General features: G+C 41.8%; 1 protein-coding gene across 3 annotated transcripts in view; it reads left to right on the top strand.

The window, feature by feature from the left end:
* Positions 1-24,313, top strand: part of LOC121880178 (F-BAR domain only protein 2-like) — a 291,016-nt gene that overhangs the window by 212,240 nt on the left and 54,463 nt on the right. For all 3 annotated transcript variants that reach the window (XM_042387303.1, XM_042387304.1, XM_042387305.1), the window contains 2 exons: positions 4,001-4,077; positions 21,771-21,907. In XM_042387303.1, the coding sequence (XP_042243237.1) occupies positions 4,001-4,077; positions 21,771-21,907 (214 nt within the window). The remainder of the gene's footprint in view (positions 1-4,000; positions 4,078-21,770; positions 21,908-24,313) is intronic.

Genomic DNA, 24,313 nt, shown 5'->3' with positions numbered 1-24,313 from the left:
AAATTTTTACTACAACATAGTTGTGTGTCGTCAAAAAGTGGAGTTTGGGGCCGGACTCTATTTCAATTAATCCCATATGTTATGTTATTCACTTTCTGGCGGGACCTGTGGGTTACATTAACGGCAAAAGTGAGCGATTTTCTATATATATATATATATATATATATATATATATATATATATATATATATTATGTTTTTTTTTTTTTTTTTTTTTTTTACAGGGGGGGCAAATCTATATGTAGGGTTGTGTGTGTGCTCATGTGACTGAGTATGAGTAATAATTTTTTTTAACTGTATACAGTATCTACCTGGAATTACAAGTTGAAAAATAATCATAACATATAGGGTGGGAAACGATTGGAAATTTCCCACTTGTCTCAGGAATTACTTCGCATTCATTTTAAATAATTAGTTCCAGTATTTAGTGGGTTTTATAGAGCATTCCAGATACTGGGACACTGGATAAACCATCCCATACCTGTATTCCGTTTCTTCTCGTGTCACTGCCACAGGGGACTGTATCATTGAGCCTACGTTGTTGTAATATGCCTTGATCAGTGTTTTGTTGAATGAATAGTAAGACTTGGATCACCACAGTCATTTTCTTAGATTAGCAATCGTGGCAGTTGTATCTCCAGATAACAATGTGAATATTTGTATAAATTCATATTTTAGGTCTTCCACTTTGGGCTTCTTGATATAAATGTCTCTCAGGTGTCTACTTTCAAATGTGGCAACTGCATGGCAGTGCATCATCGCCTATTGTGCCGACTGGCTCAACAGTCATTTGTACCTCTGTGGCTGCTAAGAGCAAATGTGTGGTCTTTTCTGACTTGGGAACCTAACCACATTTTTGCCATTAAACTAATTTATTTTTGTTTGTAAATTCTGCATTCAGGAGACTTTCCAAAAACAGAACCCTTGAAATTGCAGAGGGCTCCCTCATGTTTGCAGAAAAGTTTTCTTTACATAATGCAAAGAAATAGTGTGACGTGGGTCTTGGCAACTATAATGTTGAGCTAAGAGCTGCTTTTTAATGAATTGAGAGTCATCTGTTCACCCCAGTACAGTGTGGATTGTTGTACTGTATTTCAATCATGTTGTATGTTCCAGTGCTGTTCATTTTTGTGTTGTTTATTTTTTATATCTCAGGTTTTGGGGTCCTGCACTGCACAGTGAAGTGCAATCCTGGTATAATCTGTGAGGTCTGGCTAGATGCTAAATGTTCCAGATTTTTTCATCGCCATGTTTCTTGTTGCGTCAGTTAGTTGGACACATACTTTTCTCTTTTCTGTTGTGAGTTTGAAGCGCACAAATAAGTTCTGTTTTTCCCTAAGTCTTGGTTACCAATAATTCTCCGCATTGTATGTACCCTTGTATGAGCAACTCCCAGGCTTCCCTCATGGGTAGATTGAGAGGTGATGTTCCTCCTTCCCTCAAAATTCTCCTGTATATTTTGGCGATGCATATGGCTTGAAAGTCTAATGTTATGGCAGATGCTCTGTCTAGAAATATGGCGATTCCATTGGGATGGGTTTTGTATAGTGATTCGTTAATGCTTTCTGTCACTGGAGTTGTCCAAAGGTAGATTTGTTTTTAATATCTGATAATCACTCTCTTATTTAATTTTGGCTCCCATTCCTCAGGTGGGTGTGGCTTGAGTGAACACTTCTTCATTGGACTGCAGTTGATGGACTTATGTACAGTACACTTATCCCCCCATATTTGTGAATTCATTTATTCACAAAAAATAATTAGTGGCCCTTTATTCAAGATTTGCCATCAAAATTTACCTATCTGTGAGGCTGTTAGAGTTTTATTGACTGACCACTGGCAGGTGCACATCTCCCACACACACACACTCCGTGGTTAGTCAGTTCTCTCGTGTGTGTGTGTGTGTGTGTGCAGCACCATCCTCTTCCTCTCACCCGAATGTCCTCACTTACCCAACTTGTAAAATTAAGTACCCATTTACTGCTGTATGGATAAGAAGTGCCTTAGGATCAAACCTGTGAACCTTAAGATAGGAGGCAAGCACCCAGTGAATTGTATAATGATGGATTAATCTTGAAATCCCAATTGATAGCTTAGACTGAACTGGGGGATGCAGTTTACCCTCCTTCCTCCTGATGGTTGTGGTTGCCGTGTTGTAACTAATCAAGTGACCGAAGTAATGTGCACTGTTCTTGTAGCAATGAAACGACAACTCTTGTCTCTTATGGCCCCTGTTTAGGGCTCCAGTTATAGGGGTGAGTATAGATTGTCATTTAATTAGTCCCTAGCCAATCCTGTTAGTTATAAGTCTGGGATCTAACCCCCAAATTTGACTGGCTGAATAACATGGGTATCTAAGTCCACTCTTGGTTGTAAAATAGGATTTTAAGGATCATTTCATAACTAAAAGAAGTGTTTATACTGATTTAACCATCATATTATTTAAAGAGTCATAACTTGCACATTGAAAAACAAGTGTACATAAAGGATGAAAGTACTGTATTATAGCAAGTATAGTCAAAAGTATGGGAAACAGCAAAATATTTAAATTTTAAAAGGAAAGTGACTACAGTGGGGTTTCATTTTACGCGGGTCTTGTGTGAAAGGTTATCGCTTATGCAATTGGTTGAACACATATAAAAGAACATTGCTTGCATGGATGTTCAATGCACAGATGTGTACCAGTACGATATACCCACACAAAATGAGACCCCACTGTTTACAGTAGAGCTATTTTAACTTTCAATTAAGTTTTGTTAGAGAGCTCTTTGTACATAGCCTGTTTATGCATAAGGCTAATTCAGTTATTTTGGATGTCTGCAATAAATGGCTGTATTCAGCTTATGCTGGGTAATACAGATTTGATGGGGGACATTTTTTTTTTATCTAGAATCTCATTTAAGTTTCAATAGATTGTGTAATGGTCCTGTCAACAATATATGTTATGGTGGCTGCAGCTTATGACAGTGGATATGAACCCACCATATTTAACAACATTAGATTATTTGATTGCCATAGGTTAGGTTCATTAAGTCAATTAGTTTGTGCATATTATCATACCAAACCTAACCTAACCTAACCTAGCTAAAATCTTAAGTTGCATTATGTTAGTTTTGCTTAGTCTATTTACTTTATGTCCTCTGACATCAATGGTTGTTTTGTGCCTAAGTTTTGCACACCCAACTCTAAACAAGCAAACAAATTGGGGCAAACCAATGTGTGTAGCAGCAACTTTGAATAATAGCCACCACTATGATGTTAGTGTGAAGATGGAGAAAGTGTAGTGCTGTGTTACTGTAACTGTAAAAGAGAATCATCATTAATAGAAATGATAGTGCCTTTGTTTCTTCCACCCTAATTCATCCATGGGAAACTGAGTCCTATACACATTAAAAAAGGCCATCCCTCAAAATTTACATTTTCCACATTCACTTCTTGCATATATAGCTACTATATCTTATTTGTGACCTTATCTTCTTCATATTTTTCTATTTATTTCTTGAATTTATACTGATTATATTCATGTTCTTTTCAAGGAAAATCTCATTTCAGTATTCTGTTGCTCTGTTCTCTCAGTTCAGGTATTTTTACCTCATTGTGATTTCTTTTTTATTCTTGTTGACTGCCAATGCATCCCATTTATTTTTATTTTTTCTAGGAACACATTTCAGGTGACACTGGTAGTGTGAGTTGGTGCACAAATCATTTTCCCAGTTTTGATGAAATTAGGTTTATCAGCTGAGAATATATTTTGGTGTAGAAATTGTTACAAGTATAAAGGTATTTCAAAGCAAAGACAATAAAGCAGGCTAGACTGGTTTTCCTTCTACTTTTGTTTTGTGATTGTAACTGGTTACAACACAAACTCTTGCCTGATTCTTGTCAAATATTTTGTGAAAGGGATTGAACATAATTATGAGAAGAATCAGTAATCTTTTAAGTTTGTCCAGAAACTTTGTCAACAATCATATCAAAGTAAAACCATTATAAATATTTTTTTGCAGACTAGACGACCCTCAACTGATACACAAGACTCATTCAATTCTATGAGACGTTCCAATAGTATCACACAGCAACTAAGGTGAGTAGTTTTACATGTTAATTGTTTTCTTCTTTTCTTTTTTTTCCCCATTTTATCCCCACTTCAAAGATAATCACCTATTGCTCCAGCCACTGCTGCTGCCATCTTCATCAGTATCCAGTGTCTTCTTCTCAGTTACATTCCTGTACTCATTCTCTACTCTGAAGAAATCCTGTTTCATACACACACACACACTACTAATACTATTACTATTTTGCTGTCACTCAGAAACGAGTACCAGTATGACAATCATCCAGCTATGATACAATGATATGAGTTATTAACCCGTACACCCCGGGTGAAGTTCAAACGCCCTGACCGGCGCACCCCAGGTGACATTCCAGAATGTGCGCCTTTTCCCGCCACTGTTTAAATGGCCGAGGTTATCAGGTTCCAGTGTGACTATTTGCCTCGCTCCAGCCACAGGGAAGCTTCCTGAAAGTAATTACCTGCTTTTGTTTGTTTCATTTTCATTGTTTGTCCATTTTATCATGTAGTTGTGTAGTTTTATTGTAGTGTAGTATTACTGGAAACAACGCTATGATTATGTTATAAATGTATTTATTTGTGGAATTATTATTATTTTATTCATTACTTGCTCTACCAAACACAAAGACAGCCTCGCGACCGACTGCGTGTGTGTTGCCGAGCACTTTTTATGAAAACTAAAGCAATTATAATATTCGAAATTAATTATTTATAGGAAATAAGTATTATGATCACTAAATATATGCATTACTGGCCATCCCTGACACAAAGGCAAGCAGAAAATGGCCGCTAAGTGCATAGTGAAGAAAGTCAGCTGTCAAAACAATTCTGTCCCATTCTCTCCCTCACCACTGCTGGCACAAGGAAGTTTCTGGGGTCAATATATAGTTTTTCTTACTTCTTTTTGATTGTTTTGTAATTTAAAAAGGTTAAAATTATTTTGGAAAAGTTTTGATTTTTCTCGATTAACCTCGTGGGGGGACAAGGTCATGGCACCTTAACAGGCGTAGGCGCTAGGATGTTACCTTCGTTGGTGAGCTTTGAGGTGACTTGAGAGGCCGATATGGGACTGGCAGGGTTGTCCACATGTTGCATGTGTGGAGGGCTATATCTAGTGCAGAAGGGGCGTCGGCAGTGTCTTTCCAACGTTAGTGCTTGTCTGTCTCTTTATGCAGTTGGGCTAACTTGAAAGTATTGACACCTTCTCATGTGGTGCTCCTCCAAGCGTTTTGGTATGGAGTAACTGTTTCCCAAGTGAGGGGGTCGATTTGGCACTTTTTCGGGTTTGTCTTAAGACTATCCTTATATGTTTTCCGTAGCCCTCCAGCCTTATGTTTACCATTTGTTAGGTGAGTAAAAAGTAGCTGCTTTGGTATTCTACTGTCGTCCATGTGAGTAACATGGCCAGTCCAACGTAGTTGTTCATGGATAATGGTAGCCTCGATGCTCCTACATTTGGTGTCAGCGAGAGTACTGGCATTTCTTCTCTTGTCTTCCCAGCGAACTCAGAGGATGGAACATAGACTACGTCCTGTATCTGATGGGCAGAAAAAATCATGTCTGTGGTACCATGTGATGGTTTAAAGCCTCATTGAGAATTTGGGAGGAAGTTTTCCGCCTCAGAAAGAAGTCTGTTTAGGAGGATTCGGGTTATAATCATGCCAACTATGGACATCAGAGATATCCCTTGGTAGTTTCCGCAGTTTGACCTGTCTCCCTTGTTCTTATGAATATGGTGGAGGCGTCTTTAAAACTTGGGTGATTTCTTCCTTTTCCTATATATTCTCCAGTTCAAAGTGGAGGTGGCTGGTAAGCAGAGGTCCTTCTGCTTTATACACCTCAGCTGGAATTTATCAGGCTCTGCAGCTTTGTTATTTTTCATCTGTTTGATGATAAGCTACCTCATTCAGGGATGGAGGAGAGCTGAGGTGGGTCAGCTCTGGGTGCTGAGGGACCTGCTGGGTAGTCAGCACATCCACATCGGTGTTTCGATTGAGCAGCGAATGGTAGTGCTTTTTCAGCTGAAAGATACCTTCTTCGTCTTTACTTAGGGAGTTACTGTTGGATGAACAGGGGGTGCTGTTGCATTAGTGATTGGCCCATAAAATGTTTTAGTGGGGAATTGAAAAATTAGCGGATCTTGGGATATCTGTGAGCTTTTGCCGTGTAACAAATGCTTCTTTGTAACAGTTACACAGTAACAGAACAGATTATCTCAACTGTGTAACCACTAGGTGACTGTTACCGTTGTATAACAGCTACTTGTTGAGCTGTCATATATGTAACAACCTTCCTGGGTTGTCACCACTTGTAACAGGCACTCATGAAGCTATGTTATGCTATTTCCAATAGAATAATAGGGTTGGTATTAACAACGTATAAAGGTGGACTTAACTATTTAATAATTAAAACACACAGCAGCACTCCCACAGCACACGGCTCACGGCAGGACTACCACAGCACACTGCTCACGGCAGTACTCCACAGCTCACGGCAGGACTCCCATAGCACATTGCTCACGGCAGTACTCCCACAGCTCACGGCAGGATTCACCCGCGACTCACGGCAGGATTCACACAGCTCACGGCAGTACTCCCACAGCACACGGCTCAAGGCAGGACTACCACAGCACACTGTTCACGGCAGGACTCCCCACAGCACACGGCTCCACGGCAGGGTTCCCACAGCACACGGCTCAAGGCAGCACTCTCACAGTACACACACAAAACTCACAGCAGGTCTCCCAAAACACACACAGCTCACGGCAGGACTCCACAGTACACATAGCTCACAGCAGGACTCCCACAGCACACGGCTCGCGGCAGTACCCCTACAGTACACGGCTCACTGCAGGATACCCACAGCACACACACAGCTCACGGCAGGACTCCACAGCACACACACCTCACAGCAGGACTCCCAGAGCACAAATCTCATGGCAGGACTCCCATAGCACACACAGGTCACGGCAGCAAGTGTTGACCGGGCTAGCCAGGAGTCCGACTGCCGGGGTGATGGTTCGCTGCTGCTAGCTCACCTCCGTTGCACCACCTCGTGGTCCCGTCTCATTGGCCAGTCCCGTTATGACTCACTCTGACGTTGATTAATGTCAATATTTGCTGCTTGAACCAGCCAATGAGTCCTTAGCCAGCTGGTCCATAGTCATAGCATGACAAGCTGTTACCTTATATTCCAGGCGCTTACTCCTTATACTCTAGCCAATTACCTTAGAGGCTGATAGAGTTTTAGTAGCGAAACCCAAATGTTCCTTTTCTTCGTTTATTCTAAAAAGGGTTTATGTACATTTTCAAAAGGATATCACTGTAATAGTCACTGTAGCTGTGAGTGCTATAATAAGACGGACGGAACTATCTGGGATAAGCTCTAAAGACGTCCGACTAGCGTGAGAAATGAGTAAAGACTGCTGCTGGGTCCAGCCCAAGATAGCTGACCTAGGATATTCTGGGGATATGCCTTGTGCGTGGAACTTTACCCATCACTTGCACTAAACATGATACCTCACAGCTACGGAAGATTACAGGTTGGGTGCTAGTTATACAACACAAATATATTAACCCATATTTATATAAGTACTTCTGCCTATGAGACAGGGGCTAATACAGCATTTCACATGCTTTATTTTAAAACCTTTCGTTCTTTACATTACGAAGTTGGCTCTTGACTGCCGCTTTCTTCTTGCGGAAGGTATCAGCTTTGGTTCGAGACCGAGGGTTGTTCTGCCAGTCAGTTAAGCAACACGTTTATCATCGACGAGTACGTTGATTTCTGGGTCATTTTCATCAAACCAATCCTGGTGTATTCCTTCCATCTGGCTGAGGGTCTCTTTGCAGGATTTTGTCCTGACAGTGTCAAGAATACCCCATTTGGCACTAAGATTTGGGTTGTTTGTTGTGTGGTAGTTTATCAGCTCATGTTTGAGCTGCTCTCTTAAAGCAGGTGCTACCACTGGATTCTCCGGACTCTTAGTGTTAAAACATCTTCTGAAGGCTTGTTGCCTCCACCGTTTTGGTACAACATGAAGTGAAAGATTGGCTTTGACGAGCCGATGATCTTTCTCACAATTGTCTGAACCACGCAGGGCTCGGGTGATGAGGACATCTCGGCGATCTCTTTCTCTGACAATGATGTAGTCAATGAGATGCCAGTGTTTGGATCGTGGGTGTTGCCACGAACCCTTTAACTTGTCGTCTTGCTAAAACAAGGTATTGGTGACAGTGAGGTTGTGTTCAGCACACTTGATGAGAAGGAATTGGGCGTTGAAATTAGACTTGCAGGTCCATTTCTCCCAATGATTCCCTGCCATATGTCGGCATCTCTTCCAACTCTGGCATTGAAGTCACTTTTTTTTTTTTACAGAGAATAGCCCACCCGGCCACAGGTCACCAACCCACACCGGGGCATAGGGGGCAAAAAATAAGTGTAAAAAGAAGTTAAAAATAGAAAAGAAAAAGAATATATTATTCTACACCACGAAGATGCCGGAAAACCAGCTTTTTGAAGTGAGACAGATTGTATGTGTATGGAAACACAGAGGAAGGCAGAGCATTCCACAGTTTGGCTGTTTGAGGAAAGAAGGATGTACTATACTGTAAAGGGTTATTCTAGTGTGACCGACATCCTGGAAACTGTGGGCACCGTGAGCATCTGAGTGTTCTGACCCCGGCCTTGGCGGTGGTACACAGGATGCCAAATCCACCTAACATGACACAACCTTATCTTCTCTGGGGATAGTCGTTAGCACTCTGTAATGGTCAGCATAAAAGGCTTCCTTGATGTTATCCTCTGCATCCAGTGTTGGGGGGTATGCACTGATGAAGAGGACATGACATGAGTGATTCAGTGGGACTTGGAGCGTCATGAGGTGCTTGTTGATCCCAACAGGCATTTCAGTTAGCCCATGTAGGATTCTTTGGCGAGTGGCAAAGACAATTCCATAAATGCGGTTTCTCTCCACAGCAGGCTTACCCTTCCAGAAGAAAGTATAGCCAGACCCCCGTTCTGTGAGTCGACCCTCGTCTGGGAGCCGGGAACTCACTAATGGCTTCTTTGTCGATGTTATACCTAGCCAGCTCCTTTGCCACAAGGGTGGTTCTTCTTTCAGGAAACTCATTTGTGCCAGTATCCAGAAGGGTCCTGACATTCCATGCAGTGACCATAAGAGGTTGTATTTTTTGGTTTTGCTTTAATCTGTGATTATAACCTTACTGGGTGCAGTTGCCCAGACAGGTTGGTTCTTTAGGCAGGCTATGTTTAGGGCACCTTTTCTAGCCCCTTCTCCATGTGGGGTGAGCAGAGTGGCACCTCGAAAGGGCTGCTCAGTCGCACAGTGCATAAACAACCATCTTATCTGTAGCATGTGCAGAGTTGTGACTAGAGACTCCCGGCAGTCATCTCTGCCTGTTCCCATCACCACTCATCCGTTACCATAGAACTCTTGGGGGTATAGATGTTTTGATGATGATGATGATGATGAGAAGTATGATGAGCTGGATGATGGCTCTTGGCGTGAGTTGATTTATGTGGTGAGGCAGGAGCGCAGGCTGCAATCACACATTTTGGCTCTCCTTTTCTGATCCAGTAGTGCAAGTGTTGCAATGACTGGGGAGATGGAGAGTTGCAATGGACTACAGATAGCCCAGTTTGTTGGGTTTCACCTTAGTAGCCTGTCCCGCACTTGCATTGCCTTCATGGGTGTAGTCATTGGGTTCCCATGTTGGTCACCTCTTCTGCCTATACCGTCATTGGGGTCTTACTGGAGCTCTGTAACCATGTCTGACTGTTGCAGAGATCCACTGCAGATATTTCGTTCGAGGTTTACTCCCGTAGCCTTTTACCTGCTAAGGTTAATCCGCAAGGGCAGTGGAGCAGTGGCTGGTAGGTCCTAAGATGTTTCCACATGCCAGTGGGCCTATGTGCCATTCCTTTGGGGCCCACTGCTGCTCCAAGATCCCCTGCAGGTCTAGCCTGGGCCCACGAGGCACCCAGTTACCATGTGTTGCCACGAGGAGGCACAGGAGCAGTCTTGATGGTGAAAAGGCTGTGTACTGGCCTGGGAAGCCTTATGCAAGTTGCTTCCCTGTTCGCCCACAGGCTAACCAGCGGCAGTAGCTAAAAGCGGTAAACAAGCAGTTCTTGCATCTTAACACTAACATAATGCTGCCACACTAGGCATTATACCACCCTGTGTGCAAACACACACACACACACACACACACACACACACACACACACACACACACACACACACACACACACACACACACACACACACACACACACACACACACACACTCTTCATCCTTGACCACCGAAGGGTCAAGACATACTGGCACTGCTCTGGCAGCAGCCAGGTCAACTGGCACATACAACGCCCTCCCCACCGACATATCAACAAGCTCTCGCCAGAAGTTACTACTTCATTTAGGAAAGGAATGGAACCAGTGCTGAACAGTGCTGAACAGTGCTTAAGTCAGTGAAAAACAACTCGACAATAACAGCCGAGTCATTACCCAAGCTAACCTTCACACTGTGAGGTCCCATGTACCCAGTGGTAACTGCCCGTGAGACTCAACAACACCAGCTATGTGTTAATCCGTCCATGATAGGGAGGCCTGGGACCACACCTCGCTCACATGAGTGAGTGAGGTCCTGTGACACCAGATCATGTGGTGTCCCCAAGATGCTACGACACCACGTAGTGAATGAGTTGGTACAGCATCATGTGAGGTTCCTCATAACACCATCTGTGAGGGAATTACTACACCACGTCAGACCCTATAACACCATCTGTGAGGGAATTACTACACCACATCAGGCCCCTCATAACACCATCTCTGAGGGAATTACTACACCACATCAGGCTCCTCATAACGCCATCTGTGAGGGAATTACTACACCATGTGAGACCCCTCATAACACCATCTGTGAGGGAATTACTACACCACATCAGGCCCCTCATAACACCGTCTCTGAGGGAATTACTACACCACATCAGGCTCCTCATAACACCATCTGTGAGGGAATTACTACACCATGTGATGCCCCTCACAACACCATCTGTGAGGGAATTACTACACCATGTGTCAGCTGTTCAACACCTCAGCGCACAAGATCTACGTGACCTCCACTGTAAACATTAATCTGTATGTTCACTGTATGTTTCTCTGATGAAGGCTTTTGTTAAACCACCAATGTATGTATTAAGTCATTTATGTCCAATGTACAGTATATTTTCAGCCTTGAGGCTGCAGAACCTTTTCAATAAACCGTTAATTATTATTATTACACACACACACACACACACACACACACACACACACACACACACACACACACACACACACACACACACACACACACACAGCTGACTGGCAGTTTCCCCTCAGCCTGTGTGTGGGCAAACTGTGTGTGTGGACCACCTGTGATCTTTTTAAGATTACGGTGGTGCACACTGGGAATTAAGGGACAGGATTCTCACAGGGTGTTACTGAATATTAGGTGTTCTTCCTAACACTATCACTTGGAGGATTACCTTAACCGATAGGTCAACAACTGCAAATTTGTTGCCTGTATAACAAGTGAACTAACGTGTGGGTTGAGCACTGTGGCGTGTGTAGGTGCATGAGCAGGCCTACTACCCTTGTGGCTTTCTCAGCCATGTGGTGAGGGTTTGTGTAAGCAAACCCCCGTCCTCATATGGTGCCAGGTTGGATAGTTCTTTTGAAACTGAAATTGACTTTGATACTGTATCTAACCAGAAAAACAGAGATACTATTAAGAATAAGTGTAGTGTAATAAAAGTGTTAATAAACTGAGAATACTCCTGCTACCTTGGTCCCTCTAACACCACACTCCCTCTGCTCCCGGGAGGCCCGTTCACGGCCACCCTCACACCGCTGATACGCTGTAGACTCCAGTTTCCCTTGCCCTGTAAGAGGGTTAAGCCTCCCAACCACCGCTGACTTCCTAGGAGTGCCAAGCAGTCCTCGGTCCTCTGACGTAGGCATATAGGTCGAGTCCTGTAACTCCACCATGCCGGAGTTGACTGGAGACCTAGCTACTCGCTCTAACTCTCCTGATGCGCTGAGTGCACCAGGTGACTATGGTGTTGACCTTGACACCAATGGAGAGGATGGCTTTCAACTAGTTCAGTCCAGGAACAAGCAGAAGGCCAGGCATAAAAACTTAGAGACCATCAACTACAACCTCAACCCCCCATGAGAGTAAGATTAAACTTCCCTGTAGGTACACCACCTGAAATCAAGTATTGATGGCTGGACGATCAGGAAGATAAACACCCAGACGCTGAGTTTCAGTTCAGAGTCAGTACATAAGATCATGTTCTGATTAGAAGTGACCCAGCAGCCATACAGGATCTGCACACCAATAGAATAAGGGGAATAACCATGGAACAATCATCCCAACCATTGAGCAAGAAAATCATCTTAATCATAGGGCTCGACCAGTACCAGACCCCTACATTACTAGAAGCTCATCCCGCCATCTGAAAACTTCCTCCACCACTTACTGTCTTGTCAGCTTTCTCAACTACATATACCGCCATCTGGAGAAAATGAAAGACGTCTGTAGCTGTCGCCTTCATTGACTTCACTAAGGCATTTGACTTAGTTGACCACAATTTAATCATCAACCTTGGGTTTCAAAGAAGTCTTATACCATGGCTTACCGACTTCCTTGGTTACTGACACAGCCTTGCACTTTCAAGGGCAATCTCCACTTTTCAGTCATTCACCTGTGGTGTCCCACAGGGCACTAAGATGGGACCATTCTGCTTCCTTTTGCTTATCACTGATGCCCTAAGAGAAACCTCTGCTCACTGGAAATATGTCAGCTCCACCATTGGGATCAGTGTGAACAAATTGGCTCCCAACTACACCGCCCTCCAGGATATATTGAACAGTCTCCAAAATTGGGCCACCAACAACCAAGTCACCATCAACCATATGTAGACCATGGTTATGCACAGCAATCTCTCCTCTGACCGAGTCCCATCTCCCTCCATTACTTTGGGCCCCAACACACTCCAGGTTGTGGACTACACCAGGCTATAACAAACTGAATTGGAAAACACACGTCAGTAAAATTGTCAAATCCTCCAGTTTTCGTCTCCACCTCCTCCGCCGACTCAAGCCCCTCAGATTTTCTCTGCCTGAGCTTCTCAATGCTTACTCAATATTCTTACTTTTAAAGCTCATCTATACCTCCGCTGCCTGGTCTTCCTCCTTTAATGCCACACAACGGAAACTCCTCGAAAAGTGCAGAAGAGGGCCGACAACTTTCACCACATAATTTTTTATATACGGAATACCTCAGTAATCGCAAGGGATGCGTTCCTAAAAGTCATTGTGAATAACAAGTTCGTGAATATCAGGGCGCTTCCCCATAAGAATTATTGTAAATGGAGGAGTCGTTCCCAGTCAGCAACTTTCACTACATATTTTTTTATATATACGTACTTCTCATTATCCAAGGCTATTAGGGACCAGGGTCGCATGTATACTGTAGTACCAGTAAATGTGAGGAATAAATAAAAATTATAATAATAAATAAAATAAAATAAATATACCATACTATCAGTTGGCAATACTGTAATTTCACTTCTCACGGGAGACTGGAGGGGCTGAGATCTACACCACCCTCCTCCCACAATCCAGTAGACTGGTGGTTGTAGGAAATGATCAATAGCTTTATTTTTTTACCTAATGAGAGTTTTTTTTTTTGGGGGCAGTTCTGTATGAACAATTGTGCTTGCATGTAACAGAGTAAAAGAAATTGAATAAAAATATGTATATCTGCTTGAAATTATGAGTTGAAAAAAAAAGCAACTCAAAGGCTTGCCCAGTAGGGGAAGAGGGAAGGTTATGTAGTGATGGTGGTTGGCAACCTGCCACATCCACACACACATTTATTACATTGGGCTTTACTTAGACCTATTTCACACTTGCATTTTTGCCCCGCATGGCAGGCATGTTTTAACAAGGGCGTGCTTTTCACCCATCTAAAATGGGTGTCTCATTTTCTTCTCACCACCACGAGAACTCTCCTTTACGCTTGCCAGGCATTTTAAAGGGAATTACAAACAAAAATTTTGTCAATTACGCGGTCACGATCATTACGTCGGGACTAGAAATAAGTATAGGTTGTACCTCTCTAGTCCGGCATTCTGTGATCCGGAAACTCACGTGGTCTGGAACGATGTTAGTTTGTCCAGTAGGTAGATAAGCTTTTTTTTTTTACTTATTTGCATTATTATTACAGGAGCATTAAATTTTTGCCCTCAGGCCCCAATGTGGGTCAGTGACCTATGCCCGGTGGGCTAATCCCCGTAAAAATAAAAGCAACAACAAAGCGCGCGGAAATTAAGGTTTGTTTACATCCGGCAGTTCGGCTGCTCTCTCTCTCTCTCTCTCTCTGCTTGTCTATACAGAGTACAACATTTAACCCTTCAATATATATGAGCAGTAAATAAGTGTTGCTTTCATATTCTTATGTAGAGTAATGAGGATATGTTTTCACATGTGCGCACTTACATCTGCCAGTCTACTTTTTTTTTACCATTAATGGTTAGCTACTTACAGTATATTGTTCCATTTATTAACATTAAATAATATTACTTCAAACAACCATATTAATTTTTTATTAATTTTACTACAGCTACAATCAGGGTCTTATTTTCTTCAGTTTTATATATGAACCAATCAGTCACTGGTTTTGTAACTTTAACAAAAACAATGCGGCAAGCCGTCTCATCTCCTCGTGTGTTTTAATATTCCCGTATTAATAAAATTGTATTGTTAATTTTGCACACACAAACATTAATTCAATAAAACAATTTCAGAAACATTAATTAAAAATATATATGAACAGTAAATACGTGTTGCTTTCATATTCTTATGTAAAGTAATGATGATTTGTTTTTCACGTGTGCGCACACTTACATCACGATCTCTCTTTTTTCTATACCATTATAGATTAGCTACTTCTGTTGTTCCATTTATTAACATTAAATAACATTATACTTAAAACAACCATATTAACTTTACTACAGCTAACCAGGGTCTTATTTTCTTCAGTTTTATATGTAGAACCAGTCAGTCACTGGTTTTGTAATCAATGAAAACAATGCTGTCTCATTTCTCGTGTTTTAATATTCTCACGTATTATTAATGAATTGTACTACTCATTTCGCAAAAACATTAATTCAATCAAAAGACTTTCAGTAATAAACAATAATGAATCTTTTGTACAAAAAAAATGACGCTGTTTGCACGATTGTGCCGTCGTCTGAACGTTGGTGGGCCGTTCAAACCCGTCGAAATTTGAGTTTCCGCCCGTCAAAATTTTTTAAATGTGTTTTTGTGTGTTCAAATAAAAACGTCAAATTAAAGACTCATGAAATTTGAGAAGCTACTGTACGACATTTAGCCTTCAATATGTCTTCAAAGAGACCATGAAGCAGAGAAAGTGGTGCTAGTGCTGGCGTAAGCACAAGTCACTATCTATCCAGGAAAAAGGGTGAATTTCCATGGTCTGAAATTTCCATGGTCCGCATCCGGTCAGGTCGAGGTTGCGGACTAGGGAAATCAACCTGTACTGTAATTTGAAAAATATTTTATACGATTGCGGCAGTTGTAAGTCGAGGAGTACCTGTAATGTCAAAATATTCCAAAATCGATTAATTCGGATTTTTCGGTAATTCGAGTGACCTAGAGTCCCTTTTTTATCAAATTAATGAGGGCAAAGTGTACACAGTGATCATAAGCGAATAAGTGAAATACAGTACAGTACATTAATAATTTTATACCAGTAATTAAGAGAAACTAGACGAGACTGGTAACAAAGTAAACAGTATGAAACACTATGCCAATACAGTATCTGTAATACAGTATAGTCTGCATTTACGTGGTCAATTGAACCCGTGGAGGTCCGCATAAAACAAGAAACACGTAAATGAAATAACAGAACATATGGGATTAATTGAAATAGAGACTGGGCCGACCCCCAAACTCCACTTTTTCCGACACAATACTGTACGTACGTTGTAGTAAAAATAGTATCTTAATTTTATGATGGTATGCACACACACATACTATAGAAGATAAATATCAATAAGAGAATAATATACTGCACCAGGTAAAAGAAAATCAAGGTTTAACACTTACGTTAGTAGAAGAGATGGGTCGGCATACGTGGATGGGGGCTGGTTCCGAGGCAGAGGGCAGATTATTGGCCCTCAGGTGAATCACTATCACTATCCACCGCAGATATAAGGGCCTCCCTGACAAACCCTTCAAAGTCAACATCACTGTCACTATCACTGATTTGGGCTGGCTGTGGTGGGTTGCGGGCGAAGAAATCGGTGATGTTATGCTCACTGCTAGTGTTGATGTGTTCGTGATACATCTTGATGTACTGCTCCATACCTTGGTCTGGATGGTTATTGAAGACTTCATACCGGTGATTGACAGGGTCGTTGGAAAGGATGAGCTTGAGTTTCTCTGCAAACTCGATGGCATCCTTTACATCACCATGTGTTAACTTCTGTTCTCATGCTGCCGCATCAACTGCCTCCTCACTGACGTCATCGTCTTCCAACATCTCGTCGGCAGTCACCTCAGGATCCCTGATCACCTCCATGATGTCGTCGTTGGTGGTCTCTGAGAAGCCTGCAGCTGTAACACTCTGTGCAGCTTCTCTTGCAAGGTCCACTGCCACTGCAACAGACTGAACCTCACCAGTCACAGGTTGCCTCTGCCTCCCACCTGGGATACCTTGCAACACATGCCGCTACGCGTGACGAATCGTTGCCACAGACAGCTGCCCCCATGCCTCCACCAAGAAATCAACAGCTTTCTTGACGTTGAATTTCTTCCAAAACTGTTTGACGCGAACTTCATGCTCTGCCAACTCTTCTTGATCCCCGTCCTTCTCTCGCTATCGGTGTCACTCTGGTTCTGCAACTCATCTTTGGTGTTGGTCAAGTCATTAAGGAGCTGAAACTTCTTTGCGGAGAAAGCAGCCTTCACATTACATATTAACTCTTAATACATGGGCTGCATTAATGACGTAGTGTTAGGGGAAAGGAAGACCACTTTTACGTTGGGGTAACGATCCAACAGTAGGGGCGAGTGTCCTGGTGCGTTGTCAAGGAGCAACAAAATGTTGAATGGAACATTCTGTTGCTCGCAGAATTTCTTCACGTCGGGAAAGAAACAGTCGTCAAACCAGGAGAGGGACAGACCAGTGAACATCCACGCCTTACGTTCGGTTAGCCAGTGGACATTTAGCTTGGTCATGTCCATGTTCTTGTAGGCGTGCGGCTTGCGGGCTGTGTGGATCACCGATAACTTGAGCTTACAGGTACCGGAGGCATTGGTGGTAAACAGGATGGTGATGCGTTCCCTCTGCAACTTCCGGCCCCGACACTTGCTGGCAGACTGGACAACGAAGGTCTTGGAAGGTAACTTTTTCCAAAACAGACCGGATTCATCCATGTTGAACACCTGGTCGTGAAGAGTATAGGATTATCCCCCCTGCATGCCAATGACCTCACAACTACTTTGTGTCAAGTTGTCAAATATCATAACATCCCTCACTTGATGTTTCTCAGTTGTTCTGGAGCTTGCATGCCAATTCCTCAAAAGGGAGGATTCCACTAAATTGAATGTTAACACATTACTCATGATTTATGGATTACAGTTTAGGTGGCAAATGCAGCTTCGTATTGTATACAATGGCAACAGCATTTACTACACACTTATCTGAATATTACAAAGGTGTACACATAGTATCACCCAATACATAACATTATAGAACAATAAAGCCTCGTATGAGCATAGACTTACGTGTAACAGGTCTTATACTAATCTGTAGGGGATAGTGCTCACAGCTCAACATTGTGTCTTGAACTGACCCACCTAGGACAGATGGAGTACAGATGATATACAGCGTCATTGTGTGCTTTCAGCAGAACCGGCACCATCAACACTGCTTGCCTCTTCTCACTCCTTCAACTTAACTAATTAACTCTGTGTTCATATCAATTATTTTTTCATATTACCATTATCATAACACCCACATATGTTATCACAAATTCCACAATTGCCGCTCGCGCAGTGTGGGGCGGTAACAAACACGACCCAAACTCTGGACAATGCTTCCATTGTCAGGTGTATGGCCATGTCAGCTGCACTTGTCGTAAGTTACTGTACAGCAGGGTGTTCCTGCAGTATGTGTTAACTGTGGTAAAGTCTGTGAGGGTCTGAAATGCAAGGGTCTGGTTAGCTGTTTTTACTGTAGTTAGGTGCTCCCTGCCATCGTTTAGTGAATGTGACCGGTTCCAATTCAAGAAAGAGATACTCAATATCTGCACGAGAGACAAAGTGAGCTTTGCTGAAGCCAGAAGCACAGCACTGAAATCTGTCCAGACAAAAGGCTCAATCTGAGAATCATCTGTACCTGTATTGAATTCACCTCCCACCCCAACCCTATGCCACTAATCCACAGTCCTTAGATTTTTCTTGTAGTGGCTGAAGTCTATATGGATAAGGCAGGTACATCTGATACGCCTCATCTTTCCTCCACCCACCATCCTGGTTCAAAATAATAAAAATACATTAGCAAAATGCTATCGAGGGTCCTCAGAGTCTTTGGAGGTGGACGATCCTCCGGCTAAGATCTCAATGGTGGAATCATCCTGCTGCTATGAAGGAAGCATGGCTATTTTGCCAACTTTGGAACCCATACACTCCAGCAGATGACAGCTTAGTCTGGCGCCTCCTCCCCAGATATGTCGACTGAACCTCTGCTTCTGGTAATGGGGGGGTTTACTGTCAGCAGCGCCCTAACCCGGGGCTTAAGGGTTAGAGCCCCAATAATCAAGGCTACCATCGTCCAATGGAATTGTCGATGCTTACAAACCAACTGGGAGGAACTCCAGTTGCTCTTGAGCAAATTCTCCCCTATATGCATTTGTCTCCTGGAGACAATGTTAGGTGCCTGTGATCATCCCCCTTCCAGAGGTTATCTGACTTTTTTATTCTCCTTAAAATCCAAAAGAGACGCATCATGGGGGCACAGCCATCCTTGTCTTGGACAAGTGTGGTGTACCCTATATCCCATTATCCATCACAGCTCTATGGTCACCATGTGCGGTGTGTCACTGAGACCCATTTCCTGGGTATTATCTTTGATTACCGGCTAACGTGGTAGTGGTCCATCCATTAACAAGCAGTTCAATTTACGAGATTTCAGTTAACGAGTTAGCTCCCGTAAGGACTTTCAGTTCTATTAACTAGTACAAATTCTATTAACGACAGCCTTACAAGAAACACGTTTTGGTGTGCACAGCAGCTGATCGACTAGTCCACCAATAATCGGTTCTATGTTTACCTATGTGCTCTTGAATATTTTTGCATTTTACATTAAAATTATTGGTCATTCTGAAATTTAATTAACATATTCATAATATAAAGTGCAGAAATTATTAAGAAATACAAAGAAGGCATTAGTACCAATGCACTCTATAAAGAATATGGCATGTCGTCATCGACTGTGTCTGCAATCAGCTGTTTGTGCTGCCGCTATGTAAACAAAGCCGCCGGGAATTCTACAAACACACCTCAAATTAAGTGTTAAAATATTTTATTGCTTTTATTTATTATTGTACAGTATACTGTACAGTACAAGTAAACCCCGTTATTCATAGCCTCAGTGTTCGTAACCTTGTTTATCCTCAATCAATTTATTGTTACCCATTTCCACTATTCACAATGTTTACCCCGTTTATTCGCAAATTCTTACGAGCAAAAATTTTTAACCACGTGCCTCGACCGTAGCGTAAGGCAGCTTGTGTACGTATTCCTCTGCCATACGCTCCCACTCGCCTCTGTCTAACATGTGCTGCCGTGTGTTTTGTGTGATTTTGTAATCTCGCAGTTGTGTTTTGTATGATATCGCAATGCCTAAGCGACCAGCTACTAAAACTCCCAGTAATGTTGTTAAGAGATCACATGTGGCAGTTACAGTGGACGTAAAGTTGGATATTGTAAAGAGACATGCCGGTAAACACGGAGAAGGAATGTCAGTGATTGGGCGTGCAACCTTCTGGAACGAATTGTGCTCGTTAACCAAGGGACCACTGCATCAGCAATGTGAGCAAAATAATTAGCTGTGTTACTTATGTATATGAGAGTTATGTATATAAAGTGTAATGATACTGAAGATATTACTGCTCCTGTAAAGACCTTTAGACTGGGATTATCCAGATTGTTCGATAAAGGGATGGCAAATGAGGAAGCTGTATCAGTGGAGTGAAGGGGAGAAGCAGGCCATGAGTATGGTGGTGATGCAGATGACACCGAGCTGGTTGGTGAGGAGAGAGATGGGAGTGGAGGGGTTGGATCTCGGTGCACTATGCACTTTGAGCAATATTACAGTAAACCCTTGTTTTTTACAGGGGTTAGATTCCAAGGAATGGCGCAAATAGGCAAAACCGCGAATAGCAACTTATACTACAGGTACCTTAGTGCACTACTGTATACCTATACCAAACAACCGACCAGCTGCGGCAACACTCATCTCCTCTTTTAACTAATCTAATAATTCAACTTTCTTTGTCAGGGTCATCACTGACTTCTGCCTTTTACATTTCACTCCACTAACATCACTAGCACTGACACTAGGCAGTCTTTTAGGGGCCATTTCGCGCAGAAACACTAAGTTTTGAGAGTACAGCACGAGATGCCGCATCATAGGTATTGGTTGAACGTGAACAGAGGGAGAGGAGACCCTGCGGGCATGTGGGGTGACTTGTTGCCCAACAGAAAAAAGGCTCACAAGCTAGCCACCATCTGCTTACCGCTAATCGTCGAAATCGTGAATCACAAACCCGTGAATGGCAAGGGTCTACTGTACTTCTAATTTCCTTGCCTTCATCTTTGTGGAACGAACACTTTACTCATTCACTTCAAACACACAGCCAACCGCTGATGCACTCATGCCACTGGCAAGTTTAATTAACACATCACTTTCCTATGTCAGAGTTATTACTTTTTTCACTCTTCACCAGATGCACTCCCACTAGTTAATGGCCTTTTGGGAGCCGTGACAGTTATAATTAATGTTAGACTTGCTCTCAGATGATACTGGAGGAAGATACTGGATAACACATATGCAGTATGTACAGGATATTAACAAAATATCTAATTCAACAGCTAATAGAAATTACCAATTCCCATAAAATTGAGAGATGCACTCTCTTACCCTTCTCTTCACTGGATTTAGCACTCACTTTAGGCATGGTGACAAAGCTATACATGCACAAATGCTGGTAGAATATGAAAAACCTGGGACTACAACAATGTGTGACAAGGCAAAGTGGAAAACTGAATAATTGCACCCAAACAATGATGCAAGCCCGCTCAGACATTACAGTAAACTCCCTTCATCAAAAGGAAGGCTCCACTAGATGGAAAAGCAAATACCGGCACAAATTCATTCCGCTAAATCGAACTTCTGCTCAAAAGAATTTCTGCTATAAGGAATGATTATTTTTTTTATTACAGGGGAATGACAATTTTTTTATTTTCTATACACTTTACTGTAAACCGAAAAGTACAAACACAATTTGACATTTAACTAATATGGATAATTTTTTTTTACAGCAACAAGACAAGCTCAGCAGACCTGCTTGGACTAAATCTTAATTTTGGGACTACTGAGAGCAGCCCAAAAGGTTTATTGGGGACCAGTGTTGGAGGTGACACATCTATAAATCGACCAATGTCTCCAGTATCTAAAGGTATTGTTGGTTAAAAATTTTAAATGTAGCTTTTGGTTTGTTTTGAGTAGCAAGCACATATTTTTGTGCACCGTGTATATAAAATCAGTTAGAAACATTGAAGTCAGGTACCATACTTAATGAATATACAGTAAGTTAGTATTTACTCTCTAATAGGTAGTAGGTAATAGCCAGCTATCAAACAGGGAGGTACTACTGCCTGGAAAGATATTGGAAACATAATTAGTTGTCTGTTGGTAGACCCTGCTGTCAAATTGCATCACAAAAATTATGACCAAGTCCCAGGTTGCTGATCTGACTACACAATATATATATTGTTTCTCACTCTTGATCTGTTTTATTTTTTTCCATTTCTGCTCTTTGGCTCCGTTGATTGTGTTTTATTGCCATTTAGACGTTCTGAACTTTATTTTGAAACTTATTTGACATTGCCAGTAATGTGATTGTGTTGTAGGCTGACGTAGCATACATATTTTTGCATTATTATTGAAAAATTAGACAATAACCATGGCCACTAAGAAAGTGTTTGGTGTTCGTAAGGGTGGTGAGAAGGATAAGTCTAAAACCTTATCAGTGAACGAAAAGTTAAAGGTGATTGAAAAGCTAGAAAAAGGTGCTGCTCCCTCGCAAATATGCACTGAATATAGAATTTCAAAGCACTCAGACTCAGGTGACTGCAAGCCTCCTGCCATCAGAGGCATGTCCAGCTGGATCTACCTTCCAATTTTGGGGGTAAGTGTACAGTACTGTGTGTACATTACTTCTTTTAATTAATTGGATACATTGGTTTTGTATTTGTTTTTTGTTTTTTTTTATTATTATTATTATTTTATTTTATTTTTTTATTTTTTATTTTTTTCTCCGAGGCGGACAACTTTATCCCAGACACCCCCCCCCCCTCCCAATTAGTCTACTTTAGCAAGGTTTTGCTGTACTGTACTAATAAATAAAATAAAAGAAAAAATACTGCATTGCCAGTTGGCAGTAGTTTCGCTAGGTGTGGGGAACTGGAGCGGCTAAGACCTCTACCACCACTCACACCTCACACAATCCGGGTGACTCCAGTGGTTGTAAGAAGTTTTTATTATGTTTATGTTTTTGACCTTATGATGATCATTTCTTTATTTTTAATTTTTTTATTTATTTATTATTATTTTTTTTTTTTGCACATTATGTATGAAGATTGTGTGTGCATATAACAGTTAAAAAAAAGGCATAAATCTACCCATAAAATAATGAGATGAAAAATACCAATAACCAACTCACAGCACATGGGTCACTTCACCACCACCACCACCATCAACAACACTCATCACTACCTACAACACTAACCACCAACAACAACACTCACCACCACCTACAACACTAACCACCAACAACAACACCCACCACCAATAACAACACTTGTTTTGTGTTGCTATTTCAAATACAAAACTTCAGTAAACCCTCAATAACTTGACACATTTGGGGCTCTGGCCTTGCCAAGTTATCCCAAATTCCGATTTATCGAGGCACTTCCCCCCTCCTACAAAACTCCAACAATAAAAAATTATTGAAACCATGTATGTGTACATGTAATTACTAAATGTAAAAAAATAACACTTATCAGCACTGCAGGCAAAGAATGAAGCATTATCGTAGGTGACACAGATGCATGGTAGGTGATACAAGTGGCCAGATATGCCAAGATTTTCCCAGATAATTTTACATATCTCGGCATTTCCCGATTTATACAGTGGTCCCTCGGTTAACGAGCACAATCCGTTTTAGAAGGTTGCTCGTTAACCGAAAAATTCGTTAACCGAAACCATTGTTTCAATGGGTGTTTGGGTAATTGGTTCCAGCTCACCGAAAATTGCCTAAATTCAACAAAAAAGTAGAAAAGTACACTTACTTTGAGGTGTGTATGTAGAAGGCTCCTGGATGATGATGATGGTGATGAGAATTAGAATGGGGGTGGAGGAGAAGGGAGAAGAGAAGGCATTGGGATGGAAAAGAAGTCTCCCCATGGCGCCATTTCACCCATAAAATTTTAGTTCTCGGTGTAATTCAAGATTATTTTCTTTAAATCAACACTGCACTGCATTATATATTGTCAATATGTAAAATAAATTTCAAAATGACCAATAATTTGCTTGCAAACACAGAAAAAAAGCGTTTAGTTGAAGAGAGTCTCAAGCAAGATGTTACCTCCACTGAAAAGACACTAAGACTGACGCCTGTATGGTGTGTTGAAAGGCTGGATGGCGCGCATAAAACTAGTTTCATTACCTTCAGTTATGTTCAATAATTGTTAAAATGACTAAAAAATTTAATATTAAACTTTTAAAATTATTGAATACAGGTGGACTATCAAAAATCCGGCAACCTCGGGACCTGAGGAGTGCCGGATTTTCGAAAATGCCA

The sequence above is a fragment of the Homarus americanus genome, unplaced genomic scaffold (genome assembly GCF_018991925.1).
Source record: "Homarus americanus isolate GMGI-L3 unplaced genomic scaffold, GMGI_Hamer_2.0 scaffold30108, whole genome shotgun sequence".
NCBI classification, from domain to species: Eukaryota; Metazoa; Arthropoda; class Malacostraca; order Decapoda; family Nephropidae; genus Homarus; species Homarus americanus.
Note: the sequence above shows the minus strand (reverse complement) of the source record. Positions and strands in the feature narration are given on the sequence as shown.